Here is a 17927-nt window from a genome sequence, read left to right as displayed (position 1 = left end):
GAAAAAGCGCCATCATCCTAAGAAGGGGCACTACTCAGAATTGCCTGCAGATCTTAGGATGATGTTTGGAGGCAACTCAGGTGACCAAGGGCACTTCCAAATTGCCTGTTTATTGCACATTCATTCCTATTTGTATGCAGGGAGCTTAGATGATGTTGTATCAAAGCAAGTGTTGCCCTACACTTTTCAGTGCATTTCCCCATCAAAATCTGTCACAAAAGTCTGATCTTTGTGGGGAAACTTTGTTTGTTGTGCAAGACCTCCCAGCAAACTGTAATTGCACAATGTGATTTACTAGTACGAGGTTGAACCCCACTTGAAAATAGTAACAGTCTGAAAGTGCCCTAATCTGAGGCCCCAGGCCTCTGCCAAACAGCTACAATACTGTAGCTGTTTGCCCTGGAGAAGAGGTGGCTGGATGCTTAACGCTTACTCCTTGAAAACCCCTTTCCTTGCTCAGGATTCTGAATGTGCCTTTGCCACATCAGGGGGAAAGAACAGCTGTGGGGACTAGAAGACGATGTTGCAAGGGTGGGGTGGGGGGAATGGTGGGCAGTGGGGGACAAGTTAAGCACCTTTTGTGGCAGAAGGTCCCATTTTGATTCCTGGGCATCTCCAGGGAGGGCTGGGAAAGAATCCTCCATGGTGAGCTCCTGCCAGTCAGTGTTGACAATGTGACACTATATGCCCTGGCTTGATGTAAGACAGCTTCCTATACTGCTCTTTTTCACCTCCCACTTCCCTACTGCTAACCACGTTTTACTGCTGTTTGGCAGCAACCCAGCTTCCCAGACCTGCTAGGTGCATATGTGGGCCTGTCAGGTGTATACTTCTGGACCTTCCAGAAGAGGGTTTCAAACCCATTTTGTCCTGAGCAAATGCTTCTAGAGCCATGCCTACCCTGGCCACATCTCTCACCAGCCTTGCTCTGCACCCTCCCCTAGTGATTGGCATTCCGTGGCAGGAATGTTTCTTTGAAGTGTGATAATACTTTTTGTTTGCCTAGTGTGTGTCTGGCCAAACCCACTCTGGGAATGTGGGCTCAGCAAAGTTCCCCATGAGAAAATGTGGCCCTTGTGCTGAAAAGGCCTCCATCCATTCCACAGCACATCTTAGGAGCAGCACAAAAAGCAAACATAAGACTCAGAGCAATAACTACTCACTGGTTTGCAGTCTGGGTTGTCAAAGGTAATCTTGAAATCAGCCTGCACAGCCCCAGGAACTGCTGGGGTGAACATAATCTGAAGTTTGACAGAGCTGAAGGGTCCAATATCACCTTCAGAAACCTGGATAATAAGCAAAAATGAAGAGTAACGACAGCTCAACTTTCTAAAAATGGTTTGTGGTTATTGCTTACTTTCACTTCCTTTTTATCTTCACTCTGCATCTTTTCTTTTCTTTTTTAATAGATATTTATTAAAATTTCAGAAATTATATACAAAAAACAAACAAAACACAGACCAAAAAAAAAGTATCTTTTCTCATCCATGTTTAAGTTGCATACACACCATACCTTTAAAGCATATTTCCCACCTTCCCAAAGAATCCTAGGAACGCTGGTTTACCCCCACAGAGCAACAATTCCCAGTACCCTTTACAAGCTACCATTTCCAGGGTTCTTGTGTGGGGGAGTAAATACTCTCCCTAGTCAAATGTGTTTGTCTCCATCATTATCAAGCTTCAGGAGGAATTTGGCTGAAGGACACAGTTTCTGGCATCCCCAAGATCACTGGATATAAGAATGTATTTTGACTGTAACTGCTTTTAAAATGTTTTTCCTTGGTCAAGTTGTTGAGATAACCTTTCTTATTGTGAGCTGCTTATTGGCACAGTCCACTATGGGAAAGTGCCACTGAAATAAAATAAACTACATGAAGATATCTCACCTAAGATATTGGAGAGCCTTTACATTCACCAATAAGCTCACAGGGTTATATCCCATGTTAGTCCAACTTAGAGTAGACTCACTGAAGTTAACAGGTGTGATTAATTAGGTCCATTAATTCAAAATGGTCTACTCTGGGTAGGACTTTGTTAAGCTACAACTACAGTTTCTCTTTCAATGCATTACCTTGCCCACTGTGATCTCAAGTACTTCTTTCCTAGACTGCTGTCCCAGAGCTCTCTCAGCTGAAGGGACTTGTGGGCTTTCCCCAATGATGTCCGTGTCGGAAGCCAGATTATCAACTTGCCCTAAAAGGTAGACAAATAAGGAAACCCTGTGTCAGGGGTTCAGGAGCAGAGGCGAGGGCAAGGGAGGAAACAGAGAGCGAGGGGGAGGAGGCAGAAGAAAGGATGAGTGACGACGACGACCCGAGATCTCCGAGTCTGTCCAGTGAATCAGAAGATTCACAAAGAGGAGCACCAGTGGCAAGGGCAAGGGGGGAGACTAGGGGGACACCCCAGGAAGAAAGAGCCAGAGGGGACTCAGAGGGGAGCAGTTGGAGATCGGGACCTACGTCACCGCCAGAGAGTAGGGAAGAGGAAGAGCGCCTGGGAACTAGCGCTGGCAGCTCACAACAGGAGGGAGGGCACGAGTCAGGAGTGGCCACACCTTCATCGGGGAGCGAAGTGACGGTTAGACGGAAAGTGGGAGGTTGGGCGCGCGCGCCAAGTTCAAATGCACAGGAAGGTGGCGCAGTAGGCAGCCCGGAAAGAGAGCCAGGTCCTAAAGCCCGGCGCAAGGAGACAGGGGAGTCAGGGGGGTCAGCGTCAGAAGAATCCCGGAAGGGAGAGACCCAGGGGGGCAGAGGGACCCAGAGGAGAACTGTCAGGCGGAAAAGGTGGAGCAGGGCTAGGATATTAAGTTGGTGCGCAAGGGGCGGAGACTCAGAAGGAGCTTCGCCGACCTAAGCATAAGGCGTAGGGTTGCACGCAGCAGCTCAAGAATGGAGACTGTAACTCAATAAAGACTTTTAATCAACAACCGCTGGCTAGCGTGATCCTCTGTGAGCCAGGATCTGGAAGTAACCCTGACACCCTGTAATATTATTAACCATATTTATTTATTTGTCTCCACCTCCTGCCTCTAAAATCGAACTCAAAGTGGCTTGTTAAAATCAGACATTGAAAACAATTGGAAAAACAAGGGGGGAAACAAAAACCCTGAACTGTTCACCAATAACATTATATAATATGCAGATCCAACTCAACCCCAACTCACTAAAAGAATAGCAGAAAGTGAAGATCCAAATGCCTGGGAGAAAAAGAGTGCTTTTGCCTGCTGCCTAAAACAGATGGTGCCAGCTGTGCCTCCCTAGAGGGAAAATTCCACTAACAGGAGCAACCACTGAAAAGGGGTAAACGAGAATGGCCTTAGATGACAAAAGCAGTGTCAGGGTTGGTTCAGAGTTGGAGAACCTGTGGTTTTCTTGATGCTGTTGGACTACAACTCCCATCATCCCTATGTTCCTGGTCGGGGTTGGGGTTCTGCATGCCTCTTATATAGCATGTGTGGTCCCCCAGATACTGCTAGACTAAAACTCCCACCATCCCTATTAGTCATTTGTGGCAGGAGCTGGTGGGAGCTGGAGTCGAACATCTGGTGGGCCACAGGTTCCTCACCACTGCTATAAAACGAAACATGACTCTTCAGACAATGATACTAAACCAACAGCCTCCTGAGCTCTGCAAAATTATCTAAAGCATGTTTGCTCCTTCTTGGTGTTTTGTAGAGGAAGTTGATGGGATGAGTGATTTCTCTTGGCAATCATAGAAAACTCCAGCTGTTCCTTTCTGATTTCTAGAGACTGCTTCCAAAGGGCTGGTGCTGTAACACCAAAAGCCCAGTTCCTAGTGTGTACAAAAAGCATAGTTGCAGCAATCTATGGGGCAAGGAGGTCCCTTTGGCAACCTGTCCCAAGTCATGTAGGGCTGACATCAAAACGCTGCGCTGTCTTTGGTAGCATATTGGCCACCAGTGAAGCCCTCTCAGTAGAGGTGTTACATGGTGTTTGCAGAATGTCTCAGTTAACATTCTAGCATTCATGAACAATAAATAAGAGTGAGCTATTGGGATAGGTGGCAGTTACTGTTGCCCCCCACATTGCTTTCACCAACGCAAGAGTTATGAGAGATAGTGAGCAAATGAAAAATATATTATAAAGGTGTGAAAGTACTGCTTGTCCTCTCCAGGCCTGCAAATGGATTGGGCCCAAAGGGTGAAAGCAGGGGAGGTAAGGGTGGCAAGAAACTGTAGCAGCAGATGTGAAGTATATTCGGAGTCGAGAGTGGATTTCATGCTCTTTATTCAGCTCATAGTAGTGAGGAGGAGGAATGGAAGTTCCCCCAGAATGTCTGCTTTATATACATTATTTACACAATGAGCCCCACGTGATTGGCTAATTCTGGGATTCACCTGTAGGCCAATCAGGTTGCGGATTCACTTCCACCTGGAGCTGCATTGGGTGGCTCCTGTGGACCAATCAGACTGCTACATTCTGAATCCTATTGTTCCAGGACCAATCAGTCTGCTGCCTTTTGGATCCTATTCAACTCAGTACATAACAAGATGATTCTAGTCAGAATTGGGCATTCTAATACAGCTGAGTCCAGGACCCTGATGGTTGCTGGAGACTGAGTCATTAGGGTGAATGGGGCACTGCCCTGCCAATCGCAGTCTGTCCTCAGCCAGGCCCCACGTGCCTGCCTTCTTAAAGCCAGTCCATGGGAGTGGCATTGTCCATCACCTTCCTTCCTCTTAGTCTCACAGTTTTCCCCTAGGGAATTCAGCTGGGAGGAAGCCAAGGACACAATTGGAATTATTACTTGGCTCTGCCTGTCATTGGTTTTTGCTGTGTCTGTGAATGGATTGGGCTCTGCCTACTGTTGGGTCTCCCTGCCTTCTGCCCTAACGAGTCCCAACAGGCACCAGCCGCCACTGCTGTATTGCACTGGCAACTTGTTTTAGCTGTACAGTTCAAAGCCCACAGGCTAGAGTTTTGTTGAAAAGCAGCACAGCAGGGCAATTGTGGCACAGGCAGCATTTGATAAGGACAAAAAATGGGGGAGCAAATATTTCCAAACTGAATGGCTTTATTTTCTCCAAAATAAATAAACTTGATGACGCTTTTGAAACATTTAAAAGCTGGGGAGAGAAACTTACGCAATTTATCGTTGTGTCACTTTGTTCATAAAATTGCAGGTTGTAAAAATAAACTTGTCACATGGTTCTCGCTTTTTGAGAGGTGGGTGTTTCAGATAATTTCAAGGAGAACAATGATAAGGATTCTGTATCCGTGGGAAGAAATCCTTGGAGGTTTTATACTTGAGGGGAAACTGCCATTGCCTGCTCAGGACAGGGTTGCAGGAATACGCACCCTGAGGTGCTCCTGGATAATTCTTTGTCATTAGAGGACCAGGTGACCCCAGAAGGTTGGGAATGCTGTCCTTGGGGTGAAAAGGATTCCCCACTACTGTTTTAGCACCTTTTCCAAGCTATCATTCTCTCTCCTTGCAAGTCCATGCAGACGGGGGGAGGGGGGGAATTCAAAATCCATAGTAGGGTAATAATGTTATTAGGCAGCTAACCCAAATGTCACAAAATGGCGAGCATGATTTTGATTTCTTCAGAACTCTTGAACAAGCCAAGTTTTGAAGGAAGCTTTTTTAAAACAAAAACAAATCAAGCACAAATAGTATCTGCAAGAGATTTTTTTCTACTTCTACTTTTACTTATGCTCTTGGAATTTACCTTAAATCCCTTAAACCAGAAACCTTACCAAAATTGTCAGGCAGAGGGGTGTGGTGAATAACCTCTTCAGAGCGGTTAAGAGAAACCGTTTCCTTGTCGCCAGTGAAGCGCCCCATACTAAAGTTGCTGTCTTTCTTATTCCCAGTTGTTGTTTCGACCACAGGGGCACAAACCTAATTGGGAGATATACAAAAAGTTCTCAGGTTTACGAATTCCAATTATTTTCAGATGGACTAAGATTTGATTTATCATATTTCTATCCTGCTTTTCATTCAGATGAATCTCAAAGCCGCTTACAAACAATAAATAACAGTAACATAATAGAACATCACAAATACAGCATAAATCAAATAAAAATAATGACGAAATGATCAGTAAGCTTTATGGTTGAGTAGGGATTTGAACCCTGGTCGCACCAGCTTCTAGTCTGATTCTCTAACCATTACACCACACTGACTCCCAACAAAGTATCTGATCAGTCTGGCCTCCATATAGGGCTATTTCCTGGACAGCTATTCAGCCTTTTGATTCTGAAGGGAAAAAACTATCAGTAGCCACAGAACAGGACCATCCACATAAGAACACCAAAAAAACCTGCTTGATCAGGCCAGTGGCCAGTGACTCATCTAGTCCAACATCCTGTTCTCACACTGGCCAAGCAGACGTCTTATGGCAGGAGTGGCCAACTCCCAAGAGACTGCAATCTACTCACAGTTGAAGACTGGCAGTGATCTACCCCCTTTTTGATCTACCACTGACTTCCAATGATGTTACCTGTTGGACGTGCCTGTCTTACGGAAAATATGCAAGCAGGACTTGAGCACAGCAGCACTTTCCTCACTTGCGATTCCCAGAGACAGGCTGCCTCTATAACAGAGGGGGGTGAAACATAGTCATCATGATAAGAGATAGAAAAATAGATAAGAGATAAGTTAAGAGATAATATAGACAAGAGATAGATAACAGATAAGCAAGGAAAATGATAATATAAAAGATAAGAGATAAGAATATATAAGAGAGATGAGAGATAAGAGGTATGTAAGCTATTTATGATAGAAGATAAGAGATATAAGAGATAAGAGGAAGGTATGTAAAGAGGCAGGCAGGTGGGGACTGGCTGACGGAGACTGAGCTTGGTAGGGCAGCCTCCACAGAGAATATGAAAGGAAATGTCAGTGCTATATAAAACCTTGCCTTCTGTATCATCAGTTCCAGGGCCATTTCCCCTCAAACACTGCACCATATATTGCATAATACCAGGGTATTTTTTGGAGGGGAGGGGGGAAACAAATACTCTTGAACAACATAATAGCCAGGAAACTCAGGAGGAATATATGGTCAACGAGCAGAAGCAGCCACTGACCTCAGTGTTGCTGCCATACTAGAGTAAAGTAAACTGCCCTAATCTCTGAATGGCACAAATGGGGAACGTAGGAGTCTCAGTTTAGAGAAATTTTTCATTTGTTCCAAAATGAAAGAGGGCTCATAGTGCTCATAATGATCAAGGGGCTTGATGTTTATGGTTGTGGTAACTGCCTGCTCTCTGCTCCATTTAAGTTAGTCATCAAAGTGTTCACTGGCTTATCCCAAAATAGGTTCCTGGGACAAACACACACCTTGATTCGATAAAACAGTAACAAACAAGGCATGTGCAGTTTGGGACAGAGAAATTTGTTCATTTCAGTTTCTCATTTTTGCAATTCAGTTCAGCTGCCCCCATTTCCCGAGTTTGCTAAAAAAAATTAAAGTTCGCACAAAGTTTGTATGCATTTGCTACATACAAGCAATTTTTGCAGACCAATTCCCTCAATATAATGTGGTTTTGTACATCATTTCCCATAATCTGAGCATTTTTGTGCTTTTTTGTAAACATTTTTTGGTTGGGCAGATGCACCAAAAATTGAAAGCAGTGCAAATTTTCAAGCGATAACTGCATTTCACTTTGATGAATGGTACAGGAAGTTTGGTATGTTTCTATTAAAATGAAAACAAAATATGTTTCTCCTCTATCCCTATATTTAGTCTGTACCCCACCCCATCCCACAAGAAATCTTATCAGAATGCTTTCTTTCTTTCCTTAATAGTCTTGCCTGAAAAGCAATCATTAATTTTGCTTTAAGTTTTCATCTTTCTAGTAGCAACTTTAGGCTGGGGAGAAATAACATCACTGGGCTAGACTCTTGGATCCTATTTGGAAGCCAATCCAGAGCAAAAGGAATAGAGAAGAAACTCTGAATTGCAAACTCATCAGGAAAGGATTCCTGCTTCCAAGTAGGCTTAAGGGAAATGACAATCAGATCTCTCTGGGAAAGGAGCACCTATCAATGACTAGTTTGAGATATGCCGATCTATGTCGCTTAGAGCTCTCAGCTGAGGAAGGCTTACAAAGACTGCTTTGTCGATGGAAGGTGGTGCAGTCACAGTATGTTGCACCATTGCAGTGTGTGTAGTGTCAGCTGCTTTGCGGAGCTGGAATCTTGTTCCCAAGGCGCCACAGTTCGTCAAGGTGATGGTCCGTGAAATTGTCTCTCCCACCACATGAGTGCCAAAGTCAATGAGCTCTTTATCTAGTGCCAGCTGAAAAGAGAGGGAGAGAGGGAGGAAACATAATTACTACTGTCCTAGATAGGCAGTAATGTCAGTTAAATGAACGGCTACCATTTCAAGCACAAGACCTTAAAATCCTTATTGCCGCTTCAAAAGGCAATGTCACAGTGGGATCTTTTCCCCTTGACTGTTGCATGGAAGCTGCAGCAGATTTATAAAGCAATGATTTTTATATTATTTTTTTACAAAAAGAAAAATGAAATCAAATTATAAAGAATGTAAACCATTAAAAAAAAACACCTATCTAAATACTACAGATTGCACTAAGTTTTCATCCTACTCAGAGCCAGGATTAAGGCCCATTAAATTCAGTGAGTCTACTCTGAGAAGGACTTACCGGTACTAGGATACAACCCAACATCTCTCATATACAATTGGGTTAATACTAAATCTTGATAAAAGCACAGGTCCAAGTTTAATCTCTAAATTAAAACAATGCTTCTACTAGGTACATCAAGTTAGAGGAACCTTTTTTATGTAAATGAACAACTCACTGAATCATTTATCGAATATTAACACTCTGTCACCCACTGAGGTTACAGGACCCCTCTAGTATGATGAACCCATCCTGCACTAATTACGTCTACATTCCACAACTGTACATTCATACAAACGTTTCTATCCATTTGGTGAGCATAGGACAGAATATTACAGCACCTTCCATGGTACAGTAAATATAATGCTTTTTTTATCAACTTTGTATTTGGATATCAGGTCTGCTACTTGTCCCCAATACTTCATATTCCAAGCTGCTGCCTCAGTGATACGCCTTCTGGGATGGGGCATTAACTATATTCATAATTCAGCTATTTTAGTATTTAGGCATGTTTGTTGTGCTGCTCAGTTTTGACATTTAGTGACAAATAAGAGATCCAGCTAACTGATTTATTAAGCAATTCATTTCCTGCCAATTTGCTGCTAAGTCAGGGGGCACATTTCTAAACTTGGCAATGCGGATTGCCATGGAGAGCCAGCAAGAAGTGATTCTCGCCCAAGCGTTGAATACTTGTCATGGTTTATTTGATGGGAAAGAAATTATTTATGAAACATCCCTGATAAGGGAAACACACACACACACACACACCACAAAATCCTAAATGCATAAGGAGAGCCCTGCTGGATTAGGACAACCCTTTTCTCACAGTGGCCATTTGCTAACATTGTCCTCCGAGATGGCTGTCTAACTGCAAACTATTGAATAGTCCTGAGCTCCTTCTGTGGTCAGAAAGTAGCACAGAACACATTTACACTGGAATACACATCAGACTGATCCTATCAACTTGAGGCCTTGGGTGCAGTGATGCACTAACAGGCTTGTCTTTGGGACAGAGGTCCACCCAGCAAAACTAGTAGGAAGGCTCAGAATTGAGGCGTGTCTGCGGAAGGAACAAGCAGCAATGCACTACATAGACTCAGCCTAACCTACCTCACAGCATTGTTACAAAGATTAAAATGGGGTGGAGTAGAAACATGTGCACCACTTTGAGCTCCTTGCCCCTTTGCTGGTTTCCCATAATTTGCCTTTGAAGAATTAAAATGCTGCTACCTTGCAATGCCTTGATAGCAAGCACATGTTGTGGAACTAATCATGTCCTTGGTTGTACAAGGAGCTTGTTTAAGCATCTATGTTTAATAAGAGCAACTGTCCTTGATGGAACTGTGCGTCCGATGCCTAAAAATAATGCGTTGACGTCTTTTCCCCTCGAATAGCTGCTTGATAAAATTCTCGAAAGGCTCCCAACAATGTATCAGCAATAAATAAATAAACAAACAAAAGGTTCATAAACTTTTATTGCAAGCTGTTGGTTAGATTTCAAGATGCTGTTGTTTTCCACTGCACAGCTAATTTTAGGAACAAATTCTCTGAAGTTGTTGTCTTTGAGCATTATACTCAAGTGCACTTTTAAATGGAACCACCTACATGTGTTTTTGCAGCACTAGCACCTGTAGTCTTAAAAAGAAAAAAACACTATAGCAATACATATTATTTAAAATTTAAAACAGAGAACTTCTGTGTGTTTGGGACCACCCTGTTCTCTGCAGTTTTTCTGAGGCTTTCCTCCAAGTGGTGCTATGCAAAGCAGGTCCCTTTCAGTAATAGCACCAATTGTGTGGAATGTCAGGTTTTACAACATACTCCTTTCACTGCCAGGTCAAGAGTGGTTTCCCCTGCTCTGAAGGCTTTAAAGTCAATTCTTTTCAGGCCCTTTTCAAGGGAGACGGCTTGAATGTGAGTAGAGGAAAACTCCAGTCGAATGAAGTCAAACACTGGTGAGAACTCATCATCGAGCCAACCTAGTGGCAGTGAAGGCAGAAAAGAAGGCATACTCTGCTGCCTCCATTGCATCCTCACTGTGCTGTTCAGCTTTTCCAGGTAGTGCGGGTCCTTTTAAAGTCTGGCCCAAAGGAGGTGACAAAACCAACAGTAGTTTGCTGTGACTTGTTTGCTAAGCATTTTGAGGATAAAATCAATTGCATCTGCTTGGACCTTGACTCCACTCTTAAAGCAGATAGTCTAGTCATGTTGGATGAAGTTAAACAATATGGCTTGAGGATGCGGACAAGGTGCTTGGATTGGTCAGAGCAACCACTTGCGCTCTGGACCATTGCCCCTCTTGGTTGATAAAACTAGCAGGGAAGGGACAGCCAGATGGATGAGGGAGGTGATTAATGCCTTCTAGCAAGAGCGGGTGATACCTGTCTGCTTGAAGGAGGCAGTGGTAAAAGCGCTCCTCAGGAAACCCTCCCTGGATTCAGAAAACCTAAGTACCATATTTTTCTGTGTATAAGACTAGGTTTTTCCCCTTTAAAATGTCAAAAATTAGGGAGCGTCTTATACACGGGGCCATCTCCCCTCATTTTCTTAAATCTGGGTCCCCAAAACAGGGGGCATCTTATACATGGGGCATCTTATAGACGGGAAAATACGGTAATTACCAGCCAGTTGCCAGTCTCCCCTTCTTGGGCAAGGTTCTTGAGCAGTTAAGTCTGATTAGTGAGGGGTTAATGCCATAGAGTAAGCTGTCCTGCCAGGCCTCTGTCTACGTGAGAAGCTCGTAGAGGTATGAGCTGGTTGCTCCAAGCTCTGACAATATGGCTCTAACAAGCCTTTCTTGAGTTCCTATACCAATAATTTAAGAACTTTCACCACTGTAACTAAGCTAGGTTTTAATGCCTGTGCAACTTTTTCTGATTGCTGTATGGAAAAAGCACATGAATCTGACCTTTGAAGAGTTCATAAGTAGAACATTTTTAAAGCGTGTGACCTTTTCCTATGCTAGTGGAAGAGGGGAACTTTGGTAGGAACTGAGAAGAGCATATTTTAAAGGTCTAACAGCCTACATTTCCATGCTTTCCTATGTTTCATATTTTGTGATTTTAAATATCTGCTGGGGTTTTATCACCAAAGAGTACTTGCCCCCCCTACCTCCAATTAAAAAGAAACTACAGCAACTTGACTTCTCTAATACAGCTTCCTATGCAAGAGGGCCGTGTTCAGGCCTAGCCCTAGCTATTCCACCCCCTGAAGGGATCCCTCTATATTGCTTCACAATTTCTTCGGAGGCTAAGCGAAGGGCCTTTACTTGTGCCCGTCTCAACTGTTTTCCTACAGCAGTTCTGTCGGGTCGTTATTCCAGAGTTCCCATCGCAAATAGAACATGCACCTGTAATGACATGGCCCTGGAGACTATGGAACATGTAATGCTCTTCTGTCCTAATTGGACAGATGAAAGATCTCGGTTTTTGACCCCTCTCGTGAACAAACTTCATCTCCCAATCCAGCCTTGGATAGTGTCCCTTTTTTTTGCAGGATTCTGATTGTTGGATTACCAAGATGACAGCTAATTTCCTGCTTAGTGTGATGAAGAGGAAAGCGGCACTAACTTCTTCCTTAACACCACAGCTGCAGTCGATACGCCGCACAATCGAACGAAGTTCCAAGTAGCCTTATTGTACAAGGACAATGGAGTTAGGACAAATCTGAGGAGCTGAAGGACCCTTTAACGGTCCTCCTCCAGCCTCAGCAGGTTTTTTTGTGTGTTTTTTTTTCTCTTTAAGTATTTGCCCAGGACGATATCTACCTTTACCTCCCCACCCCCATTTTATGTTGTTATTTTAATGTATATCATGCTATGGCCACAAGGCTAATGCAATAAAATTTATGTGTGTGTGAGTACTTGCCCCAAACCTGGATCCTGGCATCGAGGAAATTCTCCTTTTATGCTTTTTTTCCCCTTGCCACCAACACTTGCTTCAACAGAGGCGGTGGTGAACTGAGGCCTTCTGAGCTTCTGTCTCCTGTCCACCTCTCCTATGCGCCACCCTCTTTGTTGGAGAACAAGAGACTCTTAAAGAGCCAAACCTATCAGCTGAAAATGGGCACTTCTCTGTTACTCCATGGTCTCCCACTTGGAACACTCTCCATACCAACAGACTGGTGTGTGTAGGAGTGCCAAGGCTCCTCTCATTGTAGCTATGGAGACAACAGCTGTTCCCGCTTTGGAGTGCTGCTATGCTGACCTGATTAGAGTTACAAGGCAGCAGCTTACTTAAAGGAAGCTAATAAGGGGTGGGGGGTGGAGCCAAGCATACTGGAACGTATGCCTCAGACTTCAAGAAATCACACCAGGAGACGGTGGGCAACTGGTGGGCAGAGCACCCCCCGGACAGAGCAGCCCAAGTGTTCCAGTGGCCACTTCATCCCCTCCTGAAGCTGAGCGACGGTGGTGCTCTACAACCCTGTGGTCACCACCAGCTCAGCCACAGCCAGGGCTTGGGACTGGTCTAACTCTTCTTAAGGCCAGATATATCTCCTCCCTACTTAAGTTAGATGAAATCTTGCACCAAGGAAACAACTTGCTCCGATAAAGCTTAACAGCAGATTGAACCTTTTTAAGATGATGCCCCCACACTACCTTTCCTGGGCTCTGCCCCCCACTTTGTGGATAACTTGAGGTTCTTAGTGGGCCAGCCCTCTGGTTGGAAGATGGGCACCCCTCCTCTGTCCCAAAGCCTCTTGCTTGTTGTGCTTCCTGCACCTCAGGACGGGGTCCTGTGAGGGGACATTCAGCTCCTCGGAGGAAGCTGCCAATGAATGAAGTGGCTCTGCCAGTCTTCACTCTGGCTCTGCCTACTGTTGGCTGTCTTCTGCAATAACAGTACCAGTAGCTACCAACCTTTGCTGCAACTGGATAATGAATTTAAGGTACTTGGAACACCTGTAAAGTGCTATACAACATGTTAAGCATTGCTTTTACTACTTCAGCATTTTATAACTGTGCACAACAGGCAAGTCACAAGTGACTTCGGTTGCAGTGCCACAGACAAGTCACCAAAACATATGCAGAAATTGTGTTTACTCCAGAATAAATGGTGTCTGGATTTGCTGGATTAAAAAGGAGAGAGAATGCAACCAGTTTCCCTCCCTCTGCTTGCTAATATCTTTACTTTCATTCCTATTTACTGAAACAGGGCTGTCTCATCCAAAGATTCAAGGATAGGTATTGGACTCACCACACATTTCTTGGTTGAACACTTGAGTGGGATTGAGAAGGAGCCAATCTTAGATAAAAATGTGACTTCTCCTTCAAGATCTTGGTTTATCTAAAAAGGAAACAAAAATTGCTCTTCAGAATCTAGTTATACCTGTCAGTAAATTAAGCATTGCTTTAGACTATTTAAGGGGTTAATAAAAAGTGTACATTTTGCAGGATTACAGCAAGTATTACAGTCTTTCCATATATAGACCTAGCTCTGGAATTAAGGCAGATTCACCCAGCACTATTACTGTGATATTTTTTTTTAAATCAGTCCTATTTGCATAAGCTTTTAACCATAATTAGTCTCAACTGTCCACCAGCACTTCTTATTGGCAACTGTGCTATTGTTTACTTACACACTGTTTAATTGGGCTGTTTTTTAAAATTGCTATTACTTCATACTGTTTTATATCTATTATGCAAGTCAACCTGAAAGCTGAATTAGGGGTATACAGCCACGGTGAAGAACTTCAGGCCTGGAGGCAGAATGTGGTCCTTCAAGCCTCCCTAACTGGCCCTCAAAAGTCTCACCTAGCCACACACCCTTTCCCCGGGCAACACCCCCTCTCTGGCCCTGCTTCATGCCCCCTAGTGTTTATGCCTGGCTGGTACATGTCTTTGCTCCTTGCTTCGTTTTAAATAAAAACACTGAAGGTCAAACTAGACTCACATTTAAACTCTTATCACCCCACAGTAGCCCTGAGTGAATCCTTGCTGTTCGCATTACACCAATGGAACCTTTTCCAGCCAATGGAATTTTTTCTTCTAATGCAAATTGTAGGCATGCCTCCCCTGTCCCACCCACGTTGGAACATCTGCATAAAACAAAAGGGTTAAAGCCCCCCAACTTCTATGTGAGGGTTCTAATCCCAAACAAGACTCCTACATCTGCTAATCTGTGTAGTATTGTGGTTACATCCAATAGGCGTGCATGGGAAAATAGGGCATGTAACATTGTGAAAGGACACTGCCACTGCTGGTTGGCTATGGCTGAAAGTCTAGCCACCCCTGCCTTAGGTGTCTATTAAAGCGAACAGGAGGGAAGCATTTGCTCTTGTAGACTGTCACCAGCCAGAAAGCATTTCAGCAAGTCCATGGTCCCTCTTTAGATGCATTTATGGGAGGGACTGCACTTCAGTGGTACAGGGGCTGCTTTGCATGCAGTAAGTTTCAGGTTCAGTCTTTTGCCCCCCCCCCTTTTTAAAAATATCATAAACTCCATTGCCAGCTGACATTAGTAACAATATTCCATCAATCCTGATCTAAATAAATGAATATAGGTTGCCCTTAAAAGTATCTGAATGAAACAGATGATTACGAACCACACAATCAAATGTAGAATGGTCAGTGAGATCTTCAAATCACTGGTGGGTGTTTCTCCTTCCAACCTTACAGGATTCTCAGAACTGTTGTCCATCTGTTAGTCCCCACTCCACAAGAATATCATTTAAGAGCTTGTGAACATTCACAAATGTCAAGGATTTATCCAAGACAACATTGATGTGAGCAGTAATTTCTGATCAGAAATAAAACTCTGCAGCAATTTCAGTGCTCCATCAGCAACACCTGTCTCAACTATCTGAATTCCTTCCTGTGGAGGTGCTGTGGAGTCCAGTATGCCCCAAACATAAACTTTTGTTGCCTCAATCTCCATTTTAAACCTAAAGAAATGCTGCACACCAATGATAAAGCAACATTCCATTGATTGACCTTGCAGTACCTGGAATCCTGAAGGGCTACAGTCATTCAGAGTGGCCAACACTGGGGCAGAAAAATACTCTGCCCTGGGGGGAAAACAGCTTTCTACACTCCTAATTTTTCCTCAGTTCAAGAAGGAAGCATTTCAAAATGTCAGCTCTCTATGACTTGTACAGTTATAAAACAGAATGATGGAATTTCACGGTTAGCAAAAAGCAGATCAACCTTGTGTGACTCTTCACTTAATCCTTTTGCTATCATGAAATTTGCAAATGCCATTTAATCAGGATGACTGCATGGCACGCCTACCATAGGTTTAAAGGTCACCCCTACTTTGCAAGACATTCCAGAAGACATTGGGCCCGGAGGATCAAAGCTGCAGTGGGAAATGAAAGACAGAATTAGATGACCATTTGAATGACTTATTTGTGCTGTTCTTGTAACAGCAGCAAGCAAAATATGTGACTAAAATCATTTTAATCAATCAAGGTTTTTTTTGAAATGAATCAGCTGTCATTTTCCAAATTAACTGACAGGTCTTTAAAATTCGCATATATTTTGAAAATTACTGAAACTTCAGTACAGAGGCCTTTCCGAGACCTACTTTAATACATTTGCTCTTTGAGAGAGTATTATTCACTGTTCAAAGGGAACAACAGATTTAATGTTGCTGTTTTTTTTACAATCCTTATTAAAATAAAAGAGAAATAGTATTAAAAATAAGCTAGGGACAGGTGAATCTGTCCATTTCAGTTTCTCATTTTTCCAATCTCAAATTCAGTTCCCCATATTTCAACACCTGTTTGCATTTATTTTTAAAATTCTCATTAAAATTATCAGTAAATTTCTCCTAATAAAAACATTTTTTCAAAACAACTTTTCCTAATAGAATGCATTTTGCATGTTATTTTCCCTAATATATACATTTTATGCACACTTTACCCTGGTATGTGCCTTTCTACAAACATCACTGGGCTGAAGAACTGCTCTGCAATTTTCAAAAGATGTACGTGTTTTACTTCACATCATGGGTGGTTGTTCTCAATAAAATCCTGGCTACATTCCGATATTTTTCTTATCAGTATCAATCTCATATAGATGCCTATCTGGCCATCTGGAAGTCTTATATGAATCTATATGCTTAATTTAAGATTCATGAACAGATGAGATGATCGCTGTTATTCATGATGTGAACTGATGGTGGTCCATTATTAGTAGTATTCTTGATAGTATTTTTATGTATCATTATTATGATTTTTTTCTCTTCTCCTTCTTTAATTTTATTTCATCTTTTTTCTTTTTTACTTGTTAAATTTAAATAAACAAATAAGCAAACCAAAAGCGGTAAGCCAAGTACAAACCATGGCTACAAATTATGATTTCTTTGGAACAAAACAAACCATAGTCCCTGATTCAAGCATAACGCTAAACCAGGGTTCTTTTTTTACTTTTTCCTGGGATTTTTTGAGACGGGGATACAAAGTGGGCAAAACTAGCTTATACACCATTAACTATGGGTCACACGCAGTGGTGGTATGCAACATACATTGGTCTCTTGAAAGTTTTCTATACATTTCAAGTATTTATCATTATTATTGTCCTGAATTTGATATTTGATCATTGACACACCAGTGTAACAGTGCTGTGCACCATTAACATAAGAAGAGAGAGCTCTGTCACATGACACATAACCACTGTAACTATTTTTAAGCATGCAAAGGTAGAGTTTCCTGCTTCCAGGGTGGGGGGGAATAATCCAGCCTGGCAAGCCAATCCCTGATTGGGACTCTTAAAAGGATGACATGAAAGTAAGATGTCAAGTTGCCATTTGATTTACAGCATAATTTCTGAATACTTGGCTAAAACCGGTCACTGTAATAAGCTGCTAATTTACAGCTTTCAACTTGAGATGAGAGTATTAGAGAGCCCGAGTTCAATCCACACAGATCTTTTCTTTCCAAGAGCCACCCCTAGCAGCAAATCTGCGGCAGCATGTAATCTTTGTCGAGAAGAGGATGTAGAGTCGAAAATGCTACCCACGTGCTTGCTTAATATGTGCCGACACAGGAATAAAGTTGTGCTTTCACCATGTGAATTTGCTAATCAACATTATGTTCTTAAGTATCAGGTACCAAAGGAAATAAATCAAGCTTCATGAATGGTACCCTGTAAAACAGGGATTGGCAACATGCACTCCATTGTAGTTGCACTAGAATGCCCATCATTCCTGTTCATTGGCCATGCTGGCTGAAATTGATGGTAGTTATAATCCAACCACTTCTGGAGGGTTGCGGGTTCCGCATCCCTGATTAAAATACAATCCTAAACATGTTTGTTCAGAGGTAAATTCTGGGCTTCTTCCATAGAACAATGCAGGGGGGCCCTGTGGC

General features: G+C 42.9%; 1 protein-coding gene across 4 annotated transcripts in view; it reads right to left on the bottom strand.

Moving 5' to 3' along the window:
* CFAP74 (cilia and flagella associated protein 74) overlaps positions 1–17927 on the bottom strand; it is an 80645-nt gene that overhangs the window by 33030 nt on the left and 29688 nt on the right. For all 4 annotated transcript variants that reach the window (XM_082229737.1, XM_082229736.1, XM_082229739.1 and 1 more), the window contains exons 15-20: positions 15847–15913; positions 13814–13903; positions 8078–8269; positions 5721–5865; positions 2072–2193; positions 1164–1286 (exon numbers count right to left, since the gene is read on the bottom strand). In XM_082229737.1, the coding sequence (XP_082085863.1) occupies positions 1164–1286; positions 2072–2193; positions 5721–5865; positions 8078–8269; positions 13814–13903; positions 15847–15913 (739 nt within the window). The remainder of the gene's footprint in view (positions 1–1163; positions 1287–2071; positions 2194–5720; positions 5866–8077; positions 8270–13813; positions 13904–15846; positions 15914–17927) is intronic.

Source organism: Podarcis vaucheri (assembly GCF_965113315.1).
Source record: "Podarcis vaucheri genome assembly, chromosome: 7".
In the NCBI taxonomy this organism is placed as follows: Eukaryota; Metazoa; Chordata; class Lepidosauria; order Squamata; family Lacertidae; genus Podarcis; species Podarcis vaucheri.
Note: the sequence above shows the minus strand (reverse complement) of the source record. Positions and strands in the feature narration are given on the sequence as shown.